The 22972-nt window shown below is 43.8% G+C and overlaps 9 protein-coding genes and 2 pseudogenes across 11 annotated transcripts; 1 reads left to right on the top strand and 10 right to left on the bottom strand.

The window, feature by feature from the left end:
• Positions 1-375: 375 nt before the first annotated feature.
• LOC144390845 (histone H2B) lies at positions 376-790 on the top strand. The gene has a single exon (XM_078097313.1). The coding sequence runs from the start codon at positions 412-414 to the stop codon at positions 781-783; it is 372 nt and encodes a 123-aa protein (XP_077953439.1). The 5' UTR covers positions 376-411; the 3' UTR covers positions 784-790.
• Positions 791-1583: 793 nt separating this feature from the next.
• On the bottom strand, positions 1584-2280 carry LOC144390844 (histone H1 pseudogene; annotated as a pseudogene). The gene has a single exon (XR_013454643.1). The product of XR_013454643.1 is annotated as a histone H1 pseudogene (transcript).
• A 2061-nt stretch (positions 2281-4341) lies between these two features.
• LOC144390843 (histone H4) lies at positions 4342-4675 on the bottom strand. Its single transcript, XM_078097312.1, has one exon. The coding sequence runs from the start codon at positions 4673-4675 to the stop codon at positions 4364-4366; it is 312 nt and encodes a 103-aa protein (XP_077953438.1). The 3' UTR covers positions 4342-4363.
• On the bottom strand, positions 4342-5505 carry LOC144390842 (histone H3). Its single transcript, XM_078097311.1, has one exon. The coding sequence runs from the start codon at positions 5503-5505 to the stop codon at positions 5095-5097; it is 411 nt and encodes a 136-aa protein (XP_077953437.1). The 3' UTR covers positions 4342-5094.
• A 1456-nt stretch (positions 5506-6961) lies between these two features.
• Positions 6962-7381, bottom strand: LOC144390841 (histone H2B 1/2-like). Its single transcript, XM_078097310.1, has one exon. The coding sequence runs from the start codon at positions 7350-7352 to the stop codon at positions 6981-6983; it is 372 nt and encodes a 123-aa protein (XP_077953436.1). The 5' UTR covers positions 7353-7381; the 3' UTR covers positions 6962-6980.
• Positions 7382-9297: 1916 nt separating this feature from the next.
• LOC144390840 (histone H2A-like) lies at positions 9298-9842 on the bottom strand. The gene has a single exon (XM_078097309.1). It carries the CDS (start codon positions 9810-9812, stop codon positions 9429-9431), a length of 384 nt encoding a protein of 127 aa, XP_077953435.1. The 5' UTR covers positions 9813-9842; the 3' UTR covers positions 9298-9428.
• Positions 9843-10837: 995 nt separating this feature from the next.
• Positions 10838-11831, bottom strand: LOC144390839 (histone H1 pseudogene; annotated as a pseudogene). Its single transcript, XR_013454641.1, has one exon. The product of XR_013454641.1 is annotated as a histone H1 pseudogene (transcript).
• A 2642-nt stretch (positions 11832-14473) lies between these two features.
• On the bottom strand, positions 14474-15645 carry LOC144390837 (histone H4). The gene has a single exon (XM_078097308.1). The coding sequence runs from the start codon at positions 14940-14942 to the stop codon at positions 14631-14633; it is 312 nt and encodes a 103-aa protein (XP_077953434.1). The 5' UTR covers positions 14943-15645; the 3' UTR covers positions 14474-14630.
• Positions 15646-18952: 3307 nt separating this feature from the next.
• Positions 18953-19700, bottom strand: LOC144390836 (histone H4). Its single transcript, XM_078097307.1, has one exon. It carries the CDS (start codon positions 19284-19286, stop codon positions 18975-18977), a length of 312 nt encoding a protein of 103 aa, XP_077953433.1. The 5' UTR covers positions 19287-19700; the 3' UTR covers positions 18953-18974.
• Positions 19701-19929: 229 nt separating this feature from the next.
• LOC144390835 (histone H3) lies at positions 19930-20488 on the bottom strand. The gene has a single exon (XM_078097306.1). It carries the CDS (start codon positions 20458-20460, stop codon positions 20050-20052), a length of 411 nt encoding a protein of 136 aa, XP_077953432.1. The 5' UTR covers positions 20461-20488; the 3' UTR covers positions 19930-20049.
• A 1001-nt stretch (positions 20489-21489) lies between these two features.
• On the bottom strand, positions 21490-21920 carry LOC144390834 (histone H2B 1/2-like). The gene has a single exon (XM_078097305.1). It carries the CDS (start codon positions 21878-21880, stop codon positions 21509-21511), a length of 372 nt encoding a protein of 123 aa, XP_077953431.1. The 5' UTR covers positions 21881-21920; the 3' UTR covers positions 21490-21508.
• Between the last annotated feature and the right edge of the window lie 1052 nt (positions 21921-22972).

Here is a 22972-nt window from a genome sequence, read left to right as displayed (position 1 = left end):
GCGGTCCCGCCCTCTGCTCTCGCGCCTGGAGCCTCTTCTCTGGTTGGTGCGCGCGTCAGGAACCGTCCCGTAAATATCAACAGGGTGCCCTGTGATTGTGAATGGTTTGTGTGACGGTCATTAGATGATTTCAGTGCACACAATGATTCTTACAACATGGTTTTCGACATGCAACTCTGTTGTGAAACGACAAATAAAAAACAATCTTGTGTTAAGTCAAGTGCACTAAAGCCATTCAATCTCAATAGAGAAATCCGCCTAGATGCGATGTGTGTGACGCATGCGCAGTATCACGCAGAAGGTAACCAATCAATCTCGAGCAACCGCACAGAAATATTTGCATCTCGTTCATATATCGACGCCGTCCTGTTGGGATATCGACATTGTCAATCTACGAAAGGGACTTGAATCATGCCTGAGGTTGTGAAAGCGCCCAAGAAGGGCTCCAAGAAAGCCGTGTCCAAGGCCGTTACCAAGGGCGGCAAGAAAAGGAGAAAGTCCAGGAAGGAGAGCTACGCCATCTACGTGTACAAGGTGATGAAGCAGGTCCACCCCGACACCGGCATCTCCTCCAAGGCCATGGGCATCATGAACTCGTTCGTGAGCGACATCTTTGAGCGCATCGCCGGTGAGGCCTCTCGCCTGGCTCACTACAACAAGCGCTCCACCATCACCTCCAGGGAGATCCAGACCGCTGTGCGCCTGCTGCTGCCCGGCGAGCTGGCCAAGCACGCCGTGTCTGAGGGAACCAAGGCCGTGACCAAGTACACCAGCTCCAAGTAAACTTGACTAGACCACCAACACAAAGGCTCTTTTAAGAGCCACTCACTTCTTCTAAAGATGATCTCCTTATGCTTGTATTTCAAATCTCTTTCCTCATGTGTTCATTTTTAAAAGGGAACATTATTTCCTTAAATTATTCATAATGGTCATAATTCCATGTGTTATAAATGTTAAATTGAAATCTGCAAATTGCTTATCAATTTAAAGCACAAACTGCCTTGTTGCCTGATCTTCATCCATGGTTTGTTTGCTAAAAGGAGTACCAAAAACACACAATAGTGGCTATTATGATGTATTAGGAAAAATGTGTATCGTCCAACTTATTTCTAGGGAATCTATAAATCTAGGTGAATCTGTTCAATTTAACGGGAGCTCAGAAAGCGCAGGAAGGCAAGGTTGAATATAAATGGAAACATGTCTGACGACATAGCAAAAGTTTGGGCAGGATAGTGTAAAGACACCAGCAGTGGGTCAAAGGTCTCATGTGTGTCTGTAGACACTAGGAGACATCAACCAGAATGAGCCAGTTAGTCTAGCAGCAACATGCCAGAAAGCGGGACAATAGTGGGACAACATCAGGATAATCACAATGAGGGTGCTTTAAATAGAGACGTCTGTCAGATAAGTAAACGCGTTGGAGAAAATAGAACACAGTTCAAACTGAAGTGCGTTCATCCACAACAGTAACAGTATCTTTGATTAGAGGTAAACATTAAAAGTATTGTGTTGATAATTTAAGAGAAGGAAAAGCTCTTTAAGGAGGGATTGGGTGGCTCTTAAAAGAGCCTTTTATAGAAGCATTGGTTCTTCAGACTGATATCAGTTTACTTCTTCTTGGGTGCTGCTTTCTTGGCTTTGGGCTTAGCGACCTTCTTCACTGGAGCTTTCTTGGCTGCAGGGGCCATTTTCACCACCTTCTTGGGGCTCTTGGCCACCTTTTTAGGGCTCTTTGCTACCTTCTTGGGGCTCTTGGTCACCTTCTTTGCTGCTGCGGGTTTCTTGGCCTTCTTCGGTGACTTCTTGGCGGCTACAACTTTCTTCACTGCCGCTGCTTTTGGCTTTTTGGCCGCTGCGGGTTTCTTTGCTGCGGGCTTCTTGGCTTTAGGAGCGTCTTTCTTTGCCGGTTTGTCTGCGGTGGTCTTGCTCATCTTGAAGGAGCCGGAGGCCCCGATCCCCTTGACCTGGACCAGAGTCCCCTTGGCCACCAGGCTCTTGATGGCGGTCTTGACGCGGGCCTTGTTCTTGTCCACATCGTATCCTCCGGCTGTCAGAGCCTTCTTGACGGCGGCAGCAGACACGCCGCTCCGCTCCTTGGATGCGGCCACAGTTTTCACGATGAGGTCGGAGACGCTGGGACCGACCTTCTTCGGCTTGGACGCCTTCTTCTTGGCTGCTTTGGGCGCGGCGGCGGCTGGAGCTGGAGCTACTTCTGCCATTTCGTCCCGTTGTTGTGCGTTTGTGTCGTCGAGGACTCGAGAGAGTGAGACTGATGAAGAGCTCAAAGCAGCGGACTGAACTTAAACGCACCATGAGAACCGTAGAGACTCAACCCAGCCCAGTGTGGAACCTAAAATGCATTGAGTACCATTCTGAGCAAAAAACACTAAAACAATTCAGAAGCAATAATATGAAATTAGAATGACAATTGAGTTTTATGGCGTATCTCAATCAGCATCCACCTTTTTACAAAGGAAGAAAGGAGCAATTTGTGGATTAACGATTGTATTCAGACTAACACTCTGAAATTGCATAATTGGAACGCTTGACATAACAGGAAGACAGGAACAATATTACGTTTCGGATAAAAATAATCTGAACACAGATATTTGCGCCCTTGACTTATATTTATTAACCAATATGTTCTGTTGGGTTTTAACTTGTATTTTTCCAGGTTAAAAGAAAATCAAGATTTATAGTGACGACTATATTTTCAGGACTGAAAAGTATACTTTAACACGCCTGAAAGGTGTGTACAGGGTAAAAGTAAAAAGAAAGTAGTCCTCCACAGGGACCCATTATGCATGTGATGAGACAGAAATATGGAGATCTCTAGAGTTTTTGCCCGAGTGGTTAAAGGATTTTGGGTTCCCTGCAAATGGTTCTATCAGTAGAACAGGGGTCGCCAAACTTTTTTCTCTGGGGGCCACATTATCGTTCCTGACTGTGATGGGGGGCCGGGGCCGGGTCAGCTATATAACAGAGAATTGTATGACCCAGATCAAAATGACCACCAGCAGGCCTCATTGTGTAGTAGAAATTACTGGACTGGAACAGCCATCCACACTACTATATCCCCACTACTATATCAACACTTGATTCCTGGCACATATTTGTTTATCTTTACTAGTGGTTTGCAAAAGTAGTAATCGAGTCTTCACAGTTTGTTTTAATTTGAAATATCACAGATATCCCATTTATTTATTTTCAAATAAAAATAACATCAAAGCTGTCAAGGTATGAAACATCTGCTTAGTTGGGGTCATTTGACACTGGCAAAGGTGAGTGAAAAATTATAAATTATAGGTAGGCCTGTTTATATTAATAATAATATTAATAATAATTGTGTGCAGCACGCCTATAAAATAAATTAATTAATTAAAAAAACATTGAAATTATAATAACTTATATACACATACTTATATATAACTTATATAATAATAACTAGAAAATGCATTTCCTGCTGAAAATGCGTTGAAATGCGAATGGAATGCTCACTGTGAGCAGCCTTAATAAACAATGCTTAATGAAAAAATTACTTTTGTTATTTTATTCATGTGTATTTATATTATGTGTATCCATTGTTTTGCTTTGAAAGACTACTGTTTAAGCACTTTATTTGTTGCACTTTTTTGTTTGATAATGAAAAATATTTTTACCTATCTAAACTTGTCATCTTTTGCTGAACATAAATAATTAAGTGCTCTTAAGAATACAATTATTAACAATATAGGTTAGGTTTCAGTTAAGAATTAGTTGAATACCATTGTAATCAAAATGTCAATCAACCTAAATTGGTCAAATGTTAAACACAGGTCTATCAATTAGGCTATATTGTGGTACATAGACAGTCATTGAGACACAGCAATAGCTTTCTGGTTGAATGTTCAGCTCAAGTCTAGAAGGCCCCACAAGTCATGAGCAGATGAACATGAATCAGAATAAGTTCAGGCATACGACCCAAAAATACACTAGAATGCATGAAATAACGCAGGGTACAACACGGGTACTACACCAAATGAATACCAAGTTCCTGATATTTGAGCCACCAACGTGTGTGGCTACGTGCGCGGCAATATTTTGGTCACCCCCCGACAAAATCTGACTTCATGGTTTTTTGAAAAGTTGGCAGCTCGGTGTATCAAAAGGAGGCATATGATTTTGCCACGCAGGACAAAATCACCAGTCAGCTACCAGTGATGTGCTCATTGAAGTACGTTGGTAATGTATTGATATGGACACATATTAACAATTAGATCTTAGCGTTCTGAACACTGGTTATTTACAAGGAAGTCAGCCGTTTATAGAGAAGGTGGGTGGTCCTTAAAAGGACCGTTTGTGTTTTGGTAACAGAAGTCTGTGTTTATCCTCCGAAGCCGTACAGGGTGCGTCCCTGTCTCTTCAGGGCATAGACCACATCCATGGCGGTCACCGTCTTCCTCTTGGCGTGCTCGGTGTAGGTGACGGCATCGCGGATGACGTTCTCCAGGAAGACCTTCAGCACACCGCGGGTCTCCTCGTAGATCAGACCGGAGATGCGCTTCACTCCGCCGCGGCGAGCCAGACGGCGGATAGCGGGCTTGGTGATGCCCTGGATGTTATCACGGAGGACTTTACGGTGACGCTTGGCGCCTCCTTTGCCGAGTCCTTTTCCTCCCTTTCCTCTTCCGCTCATGTTCACTGGTTGGTTTGGTACAAAGATGATAAACTCGAGACGGTTCACAGACTTATAAAGCCAGTCTGAGGACGTGATGGAAGACGAAGGCGGGGCTATAACGTGGTTCTGCAGCGCCTCCTGCTGAACGAATGTGTGTTTTGTTGTCTACTGCAGGACCAAAAAAAAGAAAAGATCAGTATTTGAGTAGACTTCTACCATTTCCTAAACACATCTGTTACATGGTGAATTTTGTGAACGGCAAGTTTTCTACTCAAAAGTACTTGATCTAAATTCAACTCTAAATCAGCAGATATTCATTTGGACTTGACTAGATGACTTCTCAAATCATGAAGTGATGGTCACGTTAAGGAATAGTTCTTTACAGAGAGTGAAGGTGGCTCTTAAAAGAGCCGTTGTTGGGAGTAGAATCAGGGGGTTTAAGCTCGTTCTCCGCGGATGCGACGGGCCAGCTGGATGTCTTTGGGCATGATGGTGACCCTCTTGGCGTGGATGGCGCACAGGTTGGTGTCCTCGAACAGGCCCACCAGGTAAGCCTCGCTGGACTCCTGCAGAGCCATAACAGCAGAGCTCTGGAAGCGCAGGTCGGTCTTGAAGTCCTGAGCGATCTCTCTCACCAGTCGCTGGAAGGGCAGCTTGCGGATCAGCAGCTCCGTGGACTTCTGGTAGCGACGGATCTCCCTCAGGGCCACGGTACCGGGCCTGTAACGGTGAGGCTTCTTAACGCCGCCAGTGGCCGGGGCGCTCTTACGGGCGGCCTTGGTGGCGAGCTGCTTCCTGGGGGCTTTGCCTCCGGTGGACTTACGAGCGGTCTGCTTGGTTCGTGCCATGATCGTCTCGTCTCGCTCTTGTTAAGAGAAGTGAACTCTGAGAGGAGACACCCGGCTCTTAAAGTGTGGACCGGCTGTGGAGCGGTGACGCTGATTTAGACCTCGGCTTCTGATTGGTGGAGGACTCCTCCTGGAGCTCAGCCGCGCCTCCACAAGAGAGTCTCCGCTGCTCATTGGCGGAAAACTATTTCAAACTGTCCGCCAAGAGCTGCCCGCCCTCGGTTATCGTGCCTGGAGCCGCCCGGCTCGCTCCACGGACACCTGCATTAGGGTTGTCTCGACTATATATTTATTATTGCCAATGTCAAGCTCTGAAACATTTAGTCCACGGCTATAATTTCGTGACGGATTTCTTATCAGAGCGACGACCTGAGGAAAAATAAACTTTGTGTGTCTGGTGTTTCTGCCGTATAGTTCTACAAAGAAATGCTTCCAATCATCACTAACGGATCCCATATATGAAAGGACGTGACACTTTTTGCTTGTGAAATGACTCCTTTTATTTCTTCTGTCAAAATACAAACATAAAACACCACCGTAAGAGCTTTTTGCCTTCTTGCATCCAGGTCCATTAAAATGTTCAATGAATATCTGCATGAGTCAGTAACAAGATCCGTAGCCGTACAGTCAAGCTCACATATGAACATTCCTTTTGCATTCTCAAAATGTCCTATTCCTTTACCGGAAGGTCTATGGGATTATTTACCATCACACATTTTGAAATAGCAAGATATGACAAGACTGTTAAAAAAAAGACAACATTTTACAGGAGCTTGACGCAGCTGATGGCATCACCCTACTCTTACATACCAGAAGAAATGCAGTTCTCGATAAATACACCTCAAACCAGAAGCATTGAATCAGACAGGAGGTACAGGAATTAGGTGGCAATTGCTTATGAAAAGCTTGCACAGCGTAGCAGAAAACCCTTAGTTTAAGTGGTTAGAGTGAGCAACCTACAATTACAGTTTTAACACCATTACTAGCATTCTCAGTTCTGCTTGAGTGTATTTTGATAACTTTCTATTCATTTCAATATTGAGAAAAAGCATCAGGAAATGTTCTTTAGAAGAAGTGGGTGGCTCTTAAAAGAGCCTTTGTGTTGGTGGTCTACGTCACCCTTGATGTGTTTCCATTTATATTCAACCTTGCCTTCCTGCCCTTTCTGAGCCCCCGTTAAATTAAACAGATTCACCTAGATTTATAGATTCCCTAGAAATAAGTTGGACGATGCACATTTTTCTAAGGCAACAAGGCAGTTTGTGCTTTAAATTGATAAGCAATCATTAAACAATTTGCACATTTAAATTTAATATTTATAACAGATGGAATTATGAATAATTTAAGGAAATAATGTTCCATTTTAAAAACGAACACATGAGGAAAGAGTTTTTAAATACAAGCATAAGGAAATCATCTTTAGAAGAAGTGGGTGGCTCTTAAAAGAGCCTTTGTGTTGGTGGTCTACATCAGGTTTACTTGGAGCTGGTGTACTTGGTCACGGCCTTGGTTCCCTCAGACACAGCGTGCTTGGCCAGCTCGCCGGGCAGCAGCAGGCGCACAGCGGTCTGGATCTCCCTGGAGGTGATGGTGGAGCGCTTGTTGTAGTGAGCCAGGCGAGAGGCCTCACCGGCGATGCGCTCAAAGATGTCGCTCACGAACGAGTTCATGATGCCCATGGCCTTGGAGGAGATGCCGGTGTCGGGGTGGACCTGCTTCATCACCTTGTACACGTAGATGCCGTAGCTCTCCTTCCTGGTCTTCCTCTTCTTCTTGCCGCTCTTGCTGACGGCCTTGGAGACGGCTTTCTTGGAGCCCTTCTTGGGCGCTTTCACAACCTCCGGCATGATTGGAAACTTCTCTGTAAACTGAGAATGCCTCAATTTCGACAGCACGGTGCTCATATATGAACTAGATGCAAAGTACACTGTGCTGTTGCTCGAGCGTGATTGGTTGCCTTCTGCGTGATACTGCGCATGCGTCACAAACATCGCATCTAAACGGATTTCTCTATTGAGATTGAATCACTTTAGTGATCTTGACTTAACACAAGATTGTTTTTTATTTGTCGTTTCACAACAGAGTTGCATGTTGAGAATCATGTTGTATAAATCATTGCATGCACTGAAATCATCTAATGACCGTCACACAAACCATTCACAATCACAGGGCACCCTGTTGATAATTACATATACACAAACTTCAATTCCTGATGTGTAAAGACGTGACACACATCTGTTTTTCATTCAGAATAGAGACAAATGCATGTCTATTAGTCATAACTAAATATTATAGGGCACCTTAATAGGACTTTTTGGCATTTAGCACACTGATCTGTGAAACATGTATAGTTTATATTCATATTCAGATTATCCTGATGACTGACGTCTAGTTTAAATTAACGTTTGAGTGAGGAATCAAGGTAGCCTAACATCAATCATCGGGTCAATTTGAAATTAGTTAATTAGATCGACTTTGTTGATATCACATAGGAATAGCACAATAATTATTGTGCTTACAACTTGAGACATGTGACTTAATTTTATCATGTCATAAAATCATTTTAATTTACTCTATTTAGTTGAACTATACAACTGCTGATGGGAAATTGGGAAATCCACAATTTCTGATTTGTGATCGTCAGCCAACATGAGCTTCTAAAGACCATTTTCGGAGGAAATCTGATAAATGTTACTCATTCACAGACAACACCTGCAGTTCTTTGATATACGAAAGCATCCAAATGTTGCTCAGACTCCAGAATTTGGCCCATCCATCATCACTGAACATTTGTTTTTTAATGGAGAAAATGTACATTTCAATTAAACATACATAATGGATTGTAATTTAAGAAGAATTATGACCATTTCAATAAATACTGTTCCATTTAAAAAAATAAACACATCAGGAAATAGTTTGTCAACGAAGTGTGAAGCTATTTCAACATGAAGCAGATAAGGCACAAATAGCAAAACATTCCCTCAATTATGTGGAGCAGCAGCCAAGAAGAAGTGAGCTGATATCAGTCTGAAGAACCAACACCTCTATTAAAGGCTCAATCCTTCCTTAAAGAGCTTTTATCCTTTAAAACGTTTGAGTCTTATTCAGCGAGACTATTCTACAAAGAAATCTTGAATAATACATCTACCTTATTCGTCAGACACTCGGTCTTTATTATACAAAAGCATCCAAATGTTGCGTACCTTTATATTACACATCTCATGCTACAATCAACTTGAATTCTAAAGGAATATTATATCTTTAGAATTTGTCATCAACTGCCAGGTGTCTGATTCATACGGCAGTAAAGTCAGATGTTGAATCAGGAATCAGGAAACATTTATTACCAAAATATGTCAAACATACAAGGAATTTGTCTTGGCGGTTGGTGCGCGACAGTAGACAGTGTGACAATAGACAACAAGACAGCAGTGCACAAGTAATAAAGTAAAGTAAAATGCTAATGCAATGGGTTAGTAGAATAAGGCTATGGGTTAGTATAAAACAATGGAATAAAGTTAGTTAAAAATGTAAAATATAAAAAAGAGTTAAAAAAAACATATTAAGCATAAAGTGCACTAGCGAACAAGTAAAGTGACGACAAAGTGATGAATTACAGTTAAAGTGACATGTGCAGTGTGAAGGGGAGTGACCGGTGGAATGTTATGAGGGGGTTATGAAAGTAAATCCATCTACATCCTCAAGTGTCTGATTTAAAACTGTAAAGTTCTCAAGTTAGCTGCAGTGGTGTCCTTTCTACCTGATGCATTAAACGGTTGTGAGGTAATGATAAAGTTGTGACTTTATTAGGATGACCTTAATAAGTAGGACCACGTAATAGACAAAGTATGAGGATCACAGCTCTTTTCGTGTGGGTGGGTGGCTCTTAAAAGAGCCTTTGTGGTGGATGGAGGTCTCCGGCTTTACTTCTTGGCGGGCTTCTCGGTCTTCTTGGGCAGCAGCACCGCCTGGATGTTGGGCAGCACGCCGCCCTGAGCGATGGTCACTCCGCCCAGCAGCTTGTTGAGCTCCTCGTCGTTGCGGACAGCCAGCTGCAGGTGACGCGGGATGATGCGGGTCTTCTTGTTGTCGCGGGCAGCATTTCCAGCCAGCTCCAGGATCTCAGCGGTCAGGTACTCCAGCACGGCCGCCAGGTAGACGGGGGCTCCTGCGCCGACACGCTGCGCATAGTTCCCTTTGCGCAGATGTCTGTGGACGCGACCGACTGGGAACTGGAGTCCAGCACGAGAGGAGCGGGTCTTTGCCTTCGCTCGGGCCTTTCCACCGGTTTTGCCTCTGCCGCTCATTGTTAAACTGTTTCAGGGAAGGAAGTGTCTGTGAACGCGTCAAACCCTCCTTTATATGTCCGCGGAGCGGGCGGGACGGTTCCTGACGCGCGCACCAACCAGAGAAGAGGCTCCAGACACGAAGACAGAGGGCGCGAGCTCACCGTTTTTAGCGGGCAGTTTGAAATCATTTTCCACCAATGAGCAGCGGAGACTCGCTTCTAGAGGCGCGGCTGAGCTCCAGGAGGAGTTCTCCACCAATCAGGGGCCGGAGGTCTGAATCAGCGTCACCGCTCCTCAGCCGCCCGACTGCCTCTGATGAATCCTTAAATCTGCTTTTACACATTTCTGCAATGTTGGTATTAAAAATGAATGGTAAGATTTCTGCATTACTGACTTAAACAGGAGCCTTCAGTGATATACTCCTTTATTGCTTTGCTAAAGAACAAGAGGCTCTATAATTCTGAAGCTCCTAATACTGGTTAACTTCATAAGATCATCTTCCTTTACTGTCTTCTATGTGAGTGCAAGTACATATTATGTAAACACATTCATGTAAAGTACGAGCAGCTCAGTGGTATGGTATCAATGGTACTTATATGTAATATGATTTCCTCCAGTCTTTAATTAAATACAATTGTCACTGCAGTTATAATGGTTACATAGATCTTTGAATCATAAAAACTTGGGATACTCATCCTCGCCACTCATCGATGCTTACGGTGAGATTTCCATTTATATATTGAGGAAAAATGCGTATATCATCCAACTTATTTCTAGGGAATCTATAAGCCCACAGGCTCAAAGAGCCATCCACTTCTCAAGACTATTTCCTGATTTATAATACTTTAAAACTCAGTTTTAAAAGGTGAAGTTATCTGAAGTTATATAATAATAGGAGTAATATATGCGGGCAATGAGGATTAATGGCAACAAATCTAAATTACAAGATTGATTCCTTGTTCCCGTTTTGTACTTCATGCATTTTCCACTGTCTTTAGCAGTGTCTAAGTTTCCCTCTGGTTGATAAATTTCTTAAGATGCTCACACTTGTTCAGTTGTTGGAATTTAATGAATTCAATTGATCAGTGAACAATTGATATTTTCTAGAACGCTAAAAATAAATCTACTGCTCTAATATACATTATTTTCATGCACATTTATCAGGTTCTGATGATTTCAGACTCAACTTTTCCCTTGAAAATGTTATTCAGCTACAATAGTGATTAATCATTAAAGATTAATCCCAGCTATATTTTCAACAGCTGAATAATGAAGGAAAAGCGCTTTGAGGAAGGAGTGGGTGGCTCTTAAAAGAGCCTTTTATAGAGGTGTTGGTTCTTCAGACTGAGGTCAGTTTACTTCTTCTTGGGTGCTGCTTTCTTGGCTTTGGGCTTAGCGACCTTCTTCACTGGAGCTTTCTTGGCTGCAGGGGCCTTTTTCACCACCTTCTTGGGGCTCTTGGCCACCTTTTTAGGGCTCTTGGCCACCTTTTTGGGGCTCTTTGCTACCTTCTTGGGGCTCTTGGCCACCTTCTTGGCCGCTGCGGGTTTCTTCGCCTTCTTCGGTGACTTCTTAGCGGCTACAACTTTCTTCACTGCCGCTGCTTTGGGCTTTTTGGCCGCTGCGGGTTTCTTGGCCGCGGGCTTCTTGGCTTTAGGAGCGGCTTTCTTTGCCGGTTTGTCGGCGGTGGTCTTGCTCATCTTGAAGGAGCCGGAGGCCCCGATCCCCTTGACCTGGACCAGAGTCCCCTTGGCCACCAGGCTCTTGATGGCGGTCTTGACGCGGGCCTTGTTCTTGTCCACATCGTATCCTCCGGCGGTCAGAGCCTTCTTGACGGCGGCAGCAGACACGCCGCTCCGCTCCTTGGATGCGGCCACAGTTTTCACGATGAGGTCGGAGACGCTGGGACCGACCTTCTTCGGCTTGGACACCTTCTTCTTGGCTGCTTTGGGCGCGGCGGCGGCTGGAGCTGGAGCTACTTCTGCCATTTCGTCCCGTTGTACGTTTGTATCGTCGAGGACTCGAGAGAGTGAGACTGATGAAGAGCTGAAAGCAGCGGACTGAACTTAAACGCACCATGAGAACCGTAGAGACTCAACCCAGCCCGGAGCTGCTCGTGCAGCCTGAAAGTCGAGTCACTTGTGTTTTCTCTCCACTGATTAAAGACTAAAAACTAAATGTGCATCAGGTGCTGGAGGCTGAAGGTGGAGGAGCCGATAGCGGACTAGTTTATCTTCGTGTTCAGGTCACGTAGAGCTCTGATGATCGATGCGTTTTGTTTGAGGAGCCTCCAAACCTCACCTACTCAGCGCCGTGGACAGCAGTGATCAGCGGCTTTTCCCACTCATTTCTCTCTTAAAAGTATTTAAATAACATCATATCGCCATCAAAAGTCGTTTTCCATCTGATCCACATGTTTATTCAGGTTCTCAATGTGAAAACAACCATCGGATGTTGATCAGTTTGTAATAAACTGAAGTTATTCCGGGAGCAGCAAACACACTGATGACGGTGAAGGCTTATAGCTGCTCGGCGGACATGTCCTCTGCCGATAACACTTATTAGTTCAACTTGTAATCTTCAAACATGTTGCCTCTTTTGGAAAGCATAAATTTTGCAATGTTACTTATTTTACCTGTGATAGTTTTCAGCTGAATAAGGAAGTCTACACTGAAATTTAGATTTTGATAACAATGTCCACATAATCCTTATTATTGTTATGAATGCTTATTCCGATCATCATTATTTTCAAGCATTCAACATAAATTATGTAAAAGATTCAGCCCAGGCCTTCATAGCTTATTTTACTCTTCTAACTTAGTTGCACATTTGCCAGCATTGTGTTGCTGGATATTACAGTCTGCTCAATGGTAGCTCCTCTTGCACAGTTCAAACTTACAATCCAGGATTGCAAATGTCATTTTTGGTTAAAACACCAAATGAAAGTAGTCGTATACTTTAAGACCCAGATGAGGGCCTGGGGGCATAGACCAGACCTAGACGTACATGTTATAACACAGCAGCCTGGAAACCGGCACGGCCAAAAAGTCCAAGTAGCAGTCTATCATTTTCCCATATATTATAGATTTAAAGAAATATATTGTTTAAAGATCCCTTTTGAAGATGAGTACTGGTATAATCATGGACATGTAATTAGATTATATAACTTTTTGATCAATTTGCACTTTTTGTATAAACAGGTCCATGTGATATAGATTATGTTTTCACTATCTGAACAGTGTCTAATTTACAAATGTTTCAGACCCCTTCAATCTGAAATGTTTCAATAGTAGATTGAGTACATCCTCTTGATATTGGCATGCAGAGGGGCGGATTGGCCGTCGGGAATACCTCTGGTGGGCCTATGGGTTTGGGCTTGCCCAATACCGGCCCACCTGTCACCAACGGGCATCTGACGTCGCCAAACCCAACTATATTCTGCTTACAGCAGGAGATCGCAGGTGGGCTTTTTGCCGGAGACATGCAGGTGGTGTTGGATTGAATTCTGGTATCATACGTATCAGGTATCTTGATTTTTATGGCAGGTTATTTTTTGCCCATGGTGATTGAGTTTGACACCGCTCCCCGCTGTAGCCTACTCAACACTCACTCGCTCGCACATGAAGCATGGTCTTTCTCTGCGGACATTCCTTAAGGCTTAAAGCTCTGTAGTTATACGTATAACCATCTGATCCTAGCCCAGAGTTACGCATAATCATCTAGCAAAACTATACCTAACTTGGACTGTTACAATAAAACCATCCATCTTCACACCGCTTATCCTGCACACAAGGTCACAGGGTCAAAAACAAAGATGTGTACCCAGATCTATTTGTATTAGCATCTTATGAGCATTCCTGCCTCATCCGTGCCATATGAGCGCGTTTTTTCTAAAGCTGGGGAAACAGTATCTACAAAAAGAAACCGACTCAACGCCAACACTGTGAAGAAAATTGTGTTTCTCAATAAAAATCAATAATAATGTCATGTCCCATCCCATGTGTCCATAAGCACCTCAATATCCTGTCATAAGAAACCTGTCCAAAAGCACAATCACCGCCCCACTGACCTTTCCTCTGCAAATCACTTCCCACATTCAAACAATTCACATAGGTCCCTATGACTGCCATGAACTGCACATGCAGTAGGAAGCACTTGCAGGTATTTTAAATTATATTACCTACATATAACTGGGCCAAAATATACTGGTAGGCTATTCGATACATATGCACTATAGGTTTTCAACAGCAGAGGTCATATAGTTTGCGATGCATTGAATGAATGAACCTTTTTCCGATACAATTGGCTGGAAAGCTTCAGTGGTTCAGAAAGCTTCACTTTGCCATCACTACTGGTCGATACGTGGGATTAATTGAATGGGCAAAGTACATTTCCCCCCCTAATCTGCATTCTGGCTTGTACTCATTTTAAGATATATATATAGATGTAAGATGTAAATTGTAGAAAACTTCTACGGGAGAGGGTGATCAGCAATAAAATTTCAGGATCAGAGATCCTAAAATACACTTAGGGAAACCAAACAAAGGCAATGTCAGGCTTCAATATAGAATTGCCCCTTCACTGGGATGGGGCTCAATAAGTTATTCATACATTTGGAAATGCAGATTCTGAAATATTTCTGGAAAAGCAAAAGTATTACGTACAAAATGTTTCAGACATTTTGAGAACTTTCACTACCTCACTATCTTACTGGTAGAGAGAACATATGCAACAATATTGCCATTTTTCTGAGGAACTCCTTACAAGGACATCAGCTATTCAGAGAGAGTGCGTGGCCCTTAAAAGGACCGTTTGGTTTGTAACGGAAGTCTGTGTTTATCCTCCGAAGCCGTACAGGGTGCGTCCCTGTCTCTTCAGGGCATAGACCACATCCATGGCGGTCACCGTCTTCCTCTTGGCGTGCTCGGTGTAGGTGACGGCATCGCGGATCACGTTCTCCAGGAAGACCTTCAGCACACCGCGGGTCTCCTCGTAGATCAGACCGGAGATGCGCTTCACTCCGCCGCGGCGAGCCAGACGGCGGATGGCGGGCTTGGTGATTCCCTGGATGTTATCACGGAGGACTTTACGGTGACGCTTGGCGCCTCCTTTGCCGAGTCCTTTTCCACCCTTTCCTCTTCCGCTCATATTGTCAGATAAGTTTGAAACAAGATGAGCACATTGGGTCAGTTCAAGATATTTAAACCTAGTCGGAGGACGTGATAGGAGACAGAGGCGGGGCTTGATCTTATTCACATAGCGCCCCCTGCTGAACTAGACCATTAATAATCAACCTTCGTCACCTCTGTCATTGTGCCTCAGATACCTAAACATTGTCCAAAGTACAGCAATATAAAAGACAATGATGTTTGGGCTTACAAAGCCAAATCACCAGATATTATGATGCAATCGGAGGGAGGATGAAACAACCATCTGATGGATATAATGTGTTACACAGGAGTGAAAACTCCAGTTAAACTGTGTCTACCTAGCTGCAAGGAAAACCAAAGCAGACAAAAAGCTTTTGCTGAAAAAAATGTTTTATTTAAAAAAATGACTTCTTTGATATTTGTAGAACTTCTTTGGAAAGTTCAAACCCCTGACAAGAAAAACCAGGAAAAACAAGAAAAACCCTGCAACTTACGAAAAAAAGCTTAATTTAACCGGTATAAGTATAACATATATATTTACATTTATAACATGAGAGTATGACAGTGTGCATTTTTCACACTGAAAAAGGCAAACTCTTTTATTGTTTATTGTTTTTTATTTTGACAGTATTATATTATGATTGTAAGAGGTAATAAAACCTCCCTCTATAAAAGTATTTTACTAATGGCAACCAGATGAAACAAGTATCTGTTTTTTTCGAATGTTCAGATGTTGCAGTTTTCTCATATTTAATAATGCATTCTATTGTTTAAACATACATTTTTAGGAAATGTCCACCAGTAAATCATAATCTTAATTTTGCAGCATTGTGCACCACAAGATGTTTCACTTTCAATTGCTTTTGCTGTCGGGGCTGCAAATATTTCAAATCCCTTCAAATATATTGTCTCTGTTATAAGTTAGACAACACTCAATGTGCATGTATGGCCTGTATCACTGATTACTATACACCATGTTCAGAGTTAACTGTCTAGACAAGATCGTTGCACATAAAGCATGAAACAACAGCAGCCCATAGAGTCGAGTTCTGTGCGCAGTAATTTTGTTCATAGCGGAGGGTTAACAGTGATTTCGATCCATGCTGTAATAAGCAGCGACATGAAGGTATGACTTGTTCTTTATTTTCAGGTTTACAAGAAAACACGTGGAGGATGAAGACTAGTGGTTGGTTTGGCAAATGTTTGTTTTGGTACCAACTTCTTCTTAAAGAAGCAGCCTCACTCAGGTCGCCTCCATTCTCTGCCCGGTGTTTCGTCACTTATCGGCCCGAGCAGCTACTGAGCTTCGGCTTTCACGTTATTATGTTATTGAACCAAATGTACTGAAATATAAAAATAAATATAATGACATCATTTGGGGTGAGTGACGTATAACGCTGGTGCTAGTGTCGTGTAGGGCGTGTAAGGATTTGGAAGAATACTTTTATTATAACAATATTTTATAAAAGGGAGCATTGACTTCAAGGCAGGAGACATAGCATTGGTTTAGCCCGCACCCTCCAACCTATATAACCATGACGGTAGCAAGGCTACTAAAACCACTTCACTAACACAGCGACCCAAAGTGTACAATTCACGTCAACCCTATAGCGACTTAAATAACACTGCATAGGCCTAATACTGCGCACATCTCGTTAGGACAAGACGAACTGGCACAGGACAAAGGGAGATGCAGAAATTATATACACACAGAGAGGAACGAAAGGAAGGTTAATTTTCAAAATATAACAAGAAAAAAACGTGTTTTTTGACATAATCCTGGGGTACATCATTGGGGTAAATTCAATTCACATTTGGTGTGACGGCCCCAGGGCCACTGCCAGGGTATTTGTGGGTGTGTCTCTGTCTGTGTGTGTGTTTACCCCTTTTCCACCAAGGCAGAACTGGTGCTAGTTCGGAGACAGAGCCTAGTTTCAAATCGGTTCTTTGGTTTTCCACCACCAAAGCACCAGCTCTGAACCAGTAAAAGTGGTTCTTAAGTAGCACCATATCGTTGCTGGTCTGGAAGTAAGAACCGCTTACGTCAGCGGCTGGGGGCGGGGTTACCGTGACCAACAAGACGAGAGAAACTTTGTGATCTGCCATTTTTCGACAGCAGCTAATCGAGCTAACAACAACACAATGGACGCTACTAGGCAAAAACGCGAGCCGCGCGAACATGTTTGATCCGCCGTGTTTGGATGTCGATTTAGGTCCGCAAAGCCATGAACATCAATAGCAAAGCAACGTCCGCCATTGATGATGTGTTTGTGTTTGGCGCCGCCGAGCTGACGTTGCTGGGAAAGATGATACGTGACTGTGACGTAGGACTTGGCTCTGCGCTGGCTCTTTAGCCTGTGGAAAAGCAAACCGGTTCTTTGGAGGCTCGTCAGTTAAACCAAATCCGGCTCTAGCTCTGGCTCCGAACAAGCGCCTTCTTCTTCTTCTTCTTCTTCTTCTTCTTCTTCTTTTGCTTTTTATGGCGGTTGGCAAACAACTTTCGGGTGCATTACTGCCACCCACTAATCTGGAGTGTGGACTTAAGGAAATTAAACCTCTACTAGAACTAAACCAAATCAAAACAAATCAAAACAAAACAAAACAAAACAAAAAAATTCTCAAATTCTATTCATTAGTCTTGTATTCTCTAAATATGCCAACAGCAGTTCCCAACACTTGCCCCTAATGCCCTTCTTCAGTATTTCACTTATATTTGCCTCTCCCAGCTCTCTTAGCCCCTTTCTCAGGACTTCTCTCTCTGCCTCGTACCTCTGACATGCCATCAAAACATGGTCCACAGTTTCCTCTTCTTGACAGTATTCGCACCTTCCATTTCGATGTTTCCCAACCGTATAGAGGGAACTGTTAAGACCAGTATGGCCGTTTCTTAGCCTTGTCGTTACCCTCTCCTCTTTTCTATTTCGTCCACCAGCTCCCACACTCCCAACCAATGGTTTATTTTTAAACAGATATCTTCCTTTGCTCCCTTTATTCCATTCATTCTGCCATATCGTTTTGATTTGTCCCTTAATCACCCCTTTAGCTTCTGCCTTACTCATCTTTATATCGACTATATTTCTCCCACACTTCAGTGCCCTTTTTGTTGCTTTATCCGCCTCCTCATTTACCTCGACTCCAACACGGGCAGGAACCCACACAAACCTAACTGCCATCCGCATTTGATGGGTTCTGAATAGGGATTGTAGGATTTCGAACGTTAAATCTTCTCTGCTTTTGGAGTGGAAAAACTTCAGACTCGTTAGCACTGCACATGAGTCTGATGCTATTACCACTCTCTCTGGCCTGACGTCCTCTACCCACTGTAGTGCAAAAACTATGGCCATCATCTCGCATGTAAACACTGATAGGTCATTACTGAGTCTTTTCCCACACTCATACTGGAATTCTGGTATTACTGCTGCAGCTGCTGTTCTACCAGTTTCAGGGTCAGTCTGTATATATTTGTATATAGCTATGGTAATTCCTCATGATATAAGACTTGCAGATCTTACATTTACCCCCACCCTCATATCTCATCAGTTCAAGTAGTCCCAGGTCCACTTCAGTCTGTGGCAGTAAACAAGGAGGAACAGCTGGCTGCACCACTGCTGGAGAGTAACTCCTATTTAGTATACCTAGTTCCCTAGCCTTCTCCTTAGCAACCCGAACAAGCACCTGGTTCTTGTTCGTGGAAAAGGGGTACCTGGTGGAGTGGAGGTGAGGCCATCAGGCAGATCAGACGCAGCTGACCACTGTCTCTTGAGTGCATTAACACCTGCCCCTTTGGGCAAGTTGGCAGCTCGGTGTATCAAAAGGAGGCATATGATTTTGCCATGCAGGACAAAACCACCAGTCAGCTACCAGTGATGTGCTCATCGAAGTACGTTGGTAATGTATTGATATGGACACATATTAACAATTAGATCTTAGCGTTCTGAACACTGGTTATTTACAAGGAAGTCAGCCGTTTATAGAGAAGGTGGGTGGCCCTTAAAAGGACCGTTTGTGTTTTGGTAACAGAAGTCTGTGTTTATCCTCCGAAGCCGTACAGAGTGCGTCCCTGTCTCTTCAGGGCATAGACCACATCCATGGCGGTCACCGTCTTCCTCTTGGCGTGCTCGGTGTAGGTGACGGCATCGCGGATCACGTTCTCCAGGAAGACCTTCAGCACACCGCGGGTCTCCTCGTAGATCAGACCGGAGATGCGCTTCACTCCGCCGCGGCGAGCCAGACGGCGGATGGCGGGCTTGGTGATGCCCTGGATGTTATCACGGAGGACTTTACGGTGACGCTTGGCGCCTCCTTTGCCGAGTCCTTTTCCTCCCTTTCCTCTTCCGCTCATGTTCACTGGTTGGTTTGATACAAAGATGATGAACACAAGTCCGTTCACAGATATGTAAAGCCAGTCTGAGGACGTGATGGAAGACGAAGGCGGGGCTATAACGTGGTTCTGCAGCGCCTCCTGCTGAATGTCTATGTTTTGTCGAGTGGTTTACTGTATTAACGCTAATGTAAATCTCGATGTTATTTATTATAGTTAAATACCAGTCCAGACAAAGGTCTTATTCGCCAGAATACATACAACTCATTGTACGATGTGTTTAATGTGGTAACTGTTTGCACGGCTTCTTATTGTACTTTCCATCAAATAGTCTATTACGATCTGTAGTTATATACAAAATGGGACACTATTTTAGTTTACACAACATCTAACATCTGTCACCGGTTATCCGTTTCAAATTAATAAAATTAAAAATAGACATTAATGCAGACGGATACAAATCACCAAGATCCATGACTATCCTCAAATCATGAATTAATGGTCACGAGAAGGAATGAGTTCTTTACAGAGAGTGAGGTGGCTCTTAAAAGAGCCGTTGTGGTGTTAGTAGGAGCAGACTTTTCAAGCTCGCTCCCCGCGGATGCGACGGGCCAGCTGGATGTCTTTGGGCATGATGGTGACCCTCTTCATCAGCAGATATTCATTTGGACTTGACTAGATGACTTCTCAAATCATGAAGTGATGGTCACGTTAAGGAATAGTTCTTTACAGAGAGTGAAGGTGGCTCTTAAAAGAGCCGTTGTTGGGAGTAGAATCAGGGGGTTTAAGCTCGTTCTCCGCGGATGCGACGGGCCAGCTGGATGTCTTTGGGCATGATGGTGACCCTCTTGGCGTGGATGGCGCACAGGTTGGTGTCCTCGAACAGGCCCACCAGGTAAGCCTCGCTGGACTCCTGCAGAGCCATAACAGCGGAGCTCTGGAAGCGCAGGTCGGTCTTGAAGTCCTGAGCGATCTCTCTCACCAGACGCTGGAAGGGCAGCTTGCGGATCAGCAGCTCCGTGGACTTCTGGTAGCGACGGATCTCCCTCAGGGCCACGGTACCGGGCCTGTAACGGTGAGGCTTCTTCACGCCGCCGGTGGCCGGGGCGCTCTTACGGGCGGCCTTGGTGGCGAGCTGCTTCCTCGGGGCTTTGCCTCCGGTGGACTTGCGGGCGGTTTGCTTGGTTCGTGCCATGATAGACTCGTCTCCCTCTGGTTAATAGAAGTGAACTATGAGTAGAGACACGCGGCTCTTAAAGTGTGGAACGGCTGTGGAGCGGTGACGCTGATTTAGACCTCGGCTTCTGATTGGTGGAGGACTCCTCCTGGAGCTCAGCCGCGCCTCCACAAGAGAGTCTCTGCTGCTCATTGGCGGAAAACTATTTCAAACTGTCCGCCAAGAGCTGCCCGCCCTCGGTTATCGTGCCTGGAGCCGCCCGGCTCGCTCCACGGACACGTGCATTAGGGTTGTCTCGACTATACAACTCTATATTTATTATTGCTAATGTCAAGCTCTGAAACATTTAGTCCACGGCTATAATTTCGTGACGGATTTCTTATCAGAGCGACGACCTGAGGAAAAATAAACGTTGTGTGTCTGGTGTTTCTGCCGTATAGTTCTACAAAGAAATGCTTCCAATCATCACTGACGGATCCCATATATGAAAGGACGTGACACTTATTGCTTGTGAAATTACTCCTTTTATTTCTTCTGTCAAAATACAAACATAAAACAACACCGTAAGAGCTTTTTGCCTTCTTGCATCCAGGTCCATTAAACGATTAAAATGTTCAAGGAATAAATCTGCATGAGTCAGTAACAACATCCGTAGCCGTACAGTCAAGCTCACATATGAACATTCCTTTTTCCTTCTTCACACACTTTGAAATAGCAAGATATGACAACATTTACAGGAGCTTGACGCAGCTGATGGCATCACCCTACTCGCATATACCAGAAGATATGCAGCGGAGTTCTCGATAAACACACCTCAAACCAGAAGCATTGAATCAGACAGGAGGTACAGAAGTTTGTAATTAGGTGGCAATTGCTTATGAAAACCCTTACAGTTTTAAAGTAGTTAGAATCTGTGAGCAACCTACAATTATTATAGTTTTAACACCATTACTAGCTTTTGATGCTTTTTATTAATTTCAATATTGAGAAAAAGCATCAGGAAAAGGTCTTTAGAAGAGGTGGGTGGCTCTTAAAAGAGCCTTTGTGTTGGTGGTCTACATCAGGCTTACTTGGAGCTGGTGTACTTGGTCACGGCCTTGGTTCCCTCAGACACGGCGTGCTTGGCCAGCTCGCCGGGCAGCAGCAGGCGCACAGCGGTCTGGATCTCCCTGGAGGTGATGGTGGAGCGCTTGTTGTAGTGAGCCAGGCGAGAGGCCTCACCGGCGATGCGCTCAAAGATGTCGCTCACGAACGAGTTCATGATGCCCATGGCCTTGGAGGAGATGCCGGTGTCGGGGTGCACCTGCTTCATCACCTTGTACACGTAGATGGCGTAGCTCTCCTTCCTGGTCTTCCTCTTCTTCTTGCCGCTCTTGCTGACGGCCTTGGAGACGGCTTTCTTGGAGCCCTTCTTGGGCGCTTTCACAACTTCAGGCATGATTGGAAACTTCTCTGTAAACTGAGAATGCCTCAATTTAGATAGCACGGTGCTCATATATGAACTAGATGCAAAGTACACTGTTCTGTTGCTCGAGCGTGATTGGTTGCCTTCTGTGTGATACTGCGCATGCGTCACAAACATCGCATCCAAACGGATTTCTCTATTGAGATTGAATCACTTAAATCAGGGGTGTCAAAGTCAAATGGACGGAGGGCCAATTAAAAAATTTAGCCACAAGCCGAGGGCCGGACTGTTCGAATGTTCATTGAAAAATTTTTAAATGACGCATATAGTCTAGTGAACCTAATTGAACCTACTGAAAACCTAATAAATATATTCCAATATGATCAGATAAATAAAGCAATATTTTCTTATGGCTCTGTCAGTAATCTTTAATTTTCAACAGACACAAAAGACAAATTTCCTTTATACAAAAATCCCCATAACATGAACATTAAATGAAAGAAACCGGTATTCAAGGCACCATCAGTAGCCTATATTTTCTATTTTAGCAAAAGTGGGCTAAATTTACTTCAAAGAAAAAAACAATAATAGCAATTTTCTATCATCCACTCAACTGAAATATTTTTAAAATATAATTGGATTGAAATACAATAAAATAAAGTGCAAAAATCTATTAATCAAAAACAACACTTTGTTTAAGGAGAAGTAACATGCAGTGAAAACAAATATTAAACTTTAACTTTTAAACTTGAACTGAGTAAAAACTCTAAATATGTGATTGCACAGTAATGTTCACTTGTTTGAGGTTGAGGGTGATACTTGGTGGTGTCCCATCTTTTCCACAAGTTCATCAATGTTCGGGGTAAGGCTCTGAGCTGAGGAAATCCTCAGAATTGAGTGGAGGTGTTCAGCAGTAAGTCGACTTCTGTGTGATGTTTTGTTCAAGTTCATCAAAGAAAACAGTTGTTCACACAGGTATGTGCTGCCAAACATAGACAACGTTTGAGCAGCCTGGATGCGCAGCTGGGGCATTGTGTCGGGGAGGAAACGGGCGAACTCCGCAGCACCCACTGCCGCATATTTTGCCCTCAGTGCATCATTGTATTGGAGGTCAATCAACTCCAT

Source organism: Gasterosteus aculeatus, chromosome Y, assembly GCF_964276395.1.
Source record: "Gasterosteus aculeatus chromosome Y, fGasAcu3.hap1.1, whole genome shotgun sequence".
Taxonomy (NCBI): domain Eukaryota; kingdom Metazoa; phylum Chordata; class Actinopteri; order Perciformes; family Gasterosteidae; genus Gasterosteus; species Gasterosteus aculeatus.
This window is presented reverse-complemented; position numbering and strand designations above follow the sequence as displayed.

Bases quoted from the DNA above. Each gene is read 5' to 3' on its own strand.
- LOC144390845 (XM_078097313.1), top strand. From the start codon at position 412: ATGCCTGAGGTTGTGAAAGCGCCCAAGAAGGGCTCCAAGAAAGCCGTG.
- LOC144390843 (XM_078097312.1), bottom strand. From the start codon at position 4,675: ATGAGCGGAAGAGGAAAGGGAGGAAAAGGACTCGGCAAAGGAGGCGCC.
- LOC144390842 (XM_078097311.1), bottom strand. From the start codon at position 5,505: ATGGCACGAACCAAGCAGACCGCTCGTAAGTCCACCGGAGGCAAAGCC.
- LOC144390841 (XM_078097310.1), bottom strand. From the start codon at position 7,352: ATGCCGGAGGTTGTGAAAGCGCCCAAGAAGGGCTCCAAGAAAGCCGTC.
- LOC144390840 (XM_078097309.1), bottom strand. From the start codon at position 9,812: ATGAGCGGCAGAGGCAAAACCGGTGGAAAGGCCCGAGCGAAGGCAAAG.
- LOC144390837 (XM_078097308.1), bottom strand. From the start codon at position 14,942: ATGAGCGGAAGAGGAAAGGGTGGAAAAGGACTCGGCAAAGGAGGCGCC.
- LOC144390836 (XM_078097307.1), bottom strand. From the start codon at position 19,286: ATGAGCGGAAGAGGAAAGGGAGGAAAAGGACTCGGCAAAGGAGGCGCC.
- LOC144390835 (XM_078097306.1), bottom strand. From the start codon at position 20,460: ATGGCACGAACCAAGCAAACCGCCCGCAAGTCCACCGGAGGCAAAGCC.
- LOC144390834 (XM_078097305.1), bottom strand. From the start codon at position 21,880: ATGCCTGAAGTTGTGAAAGCGCCCAAGAAGGGCTCCAAGAAAGCCGTC.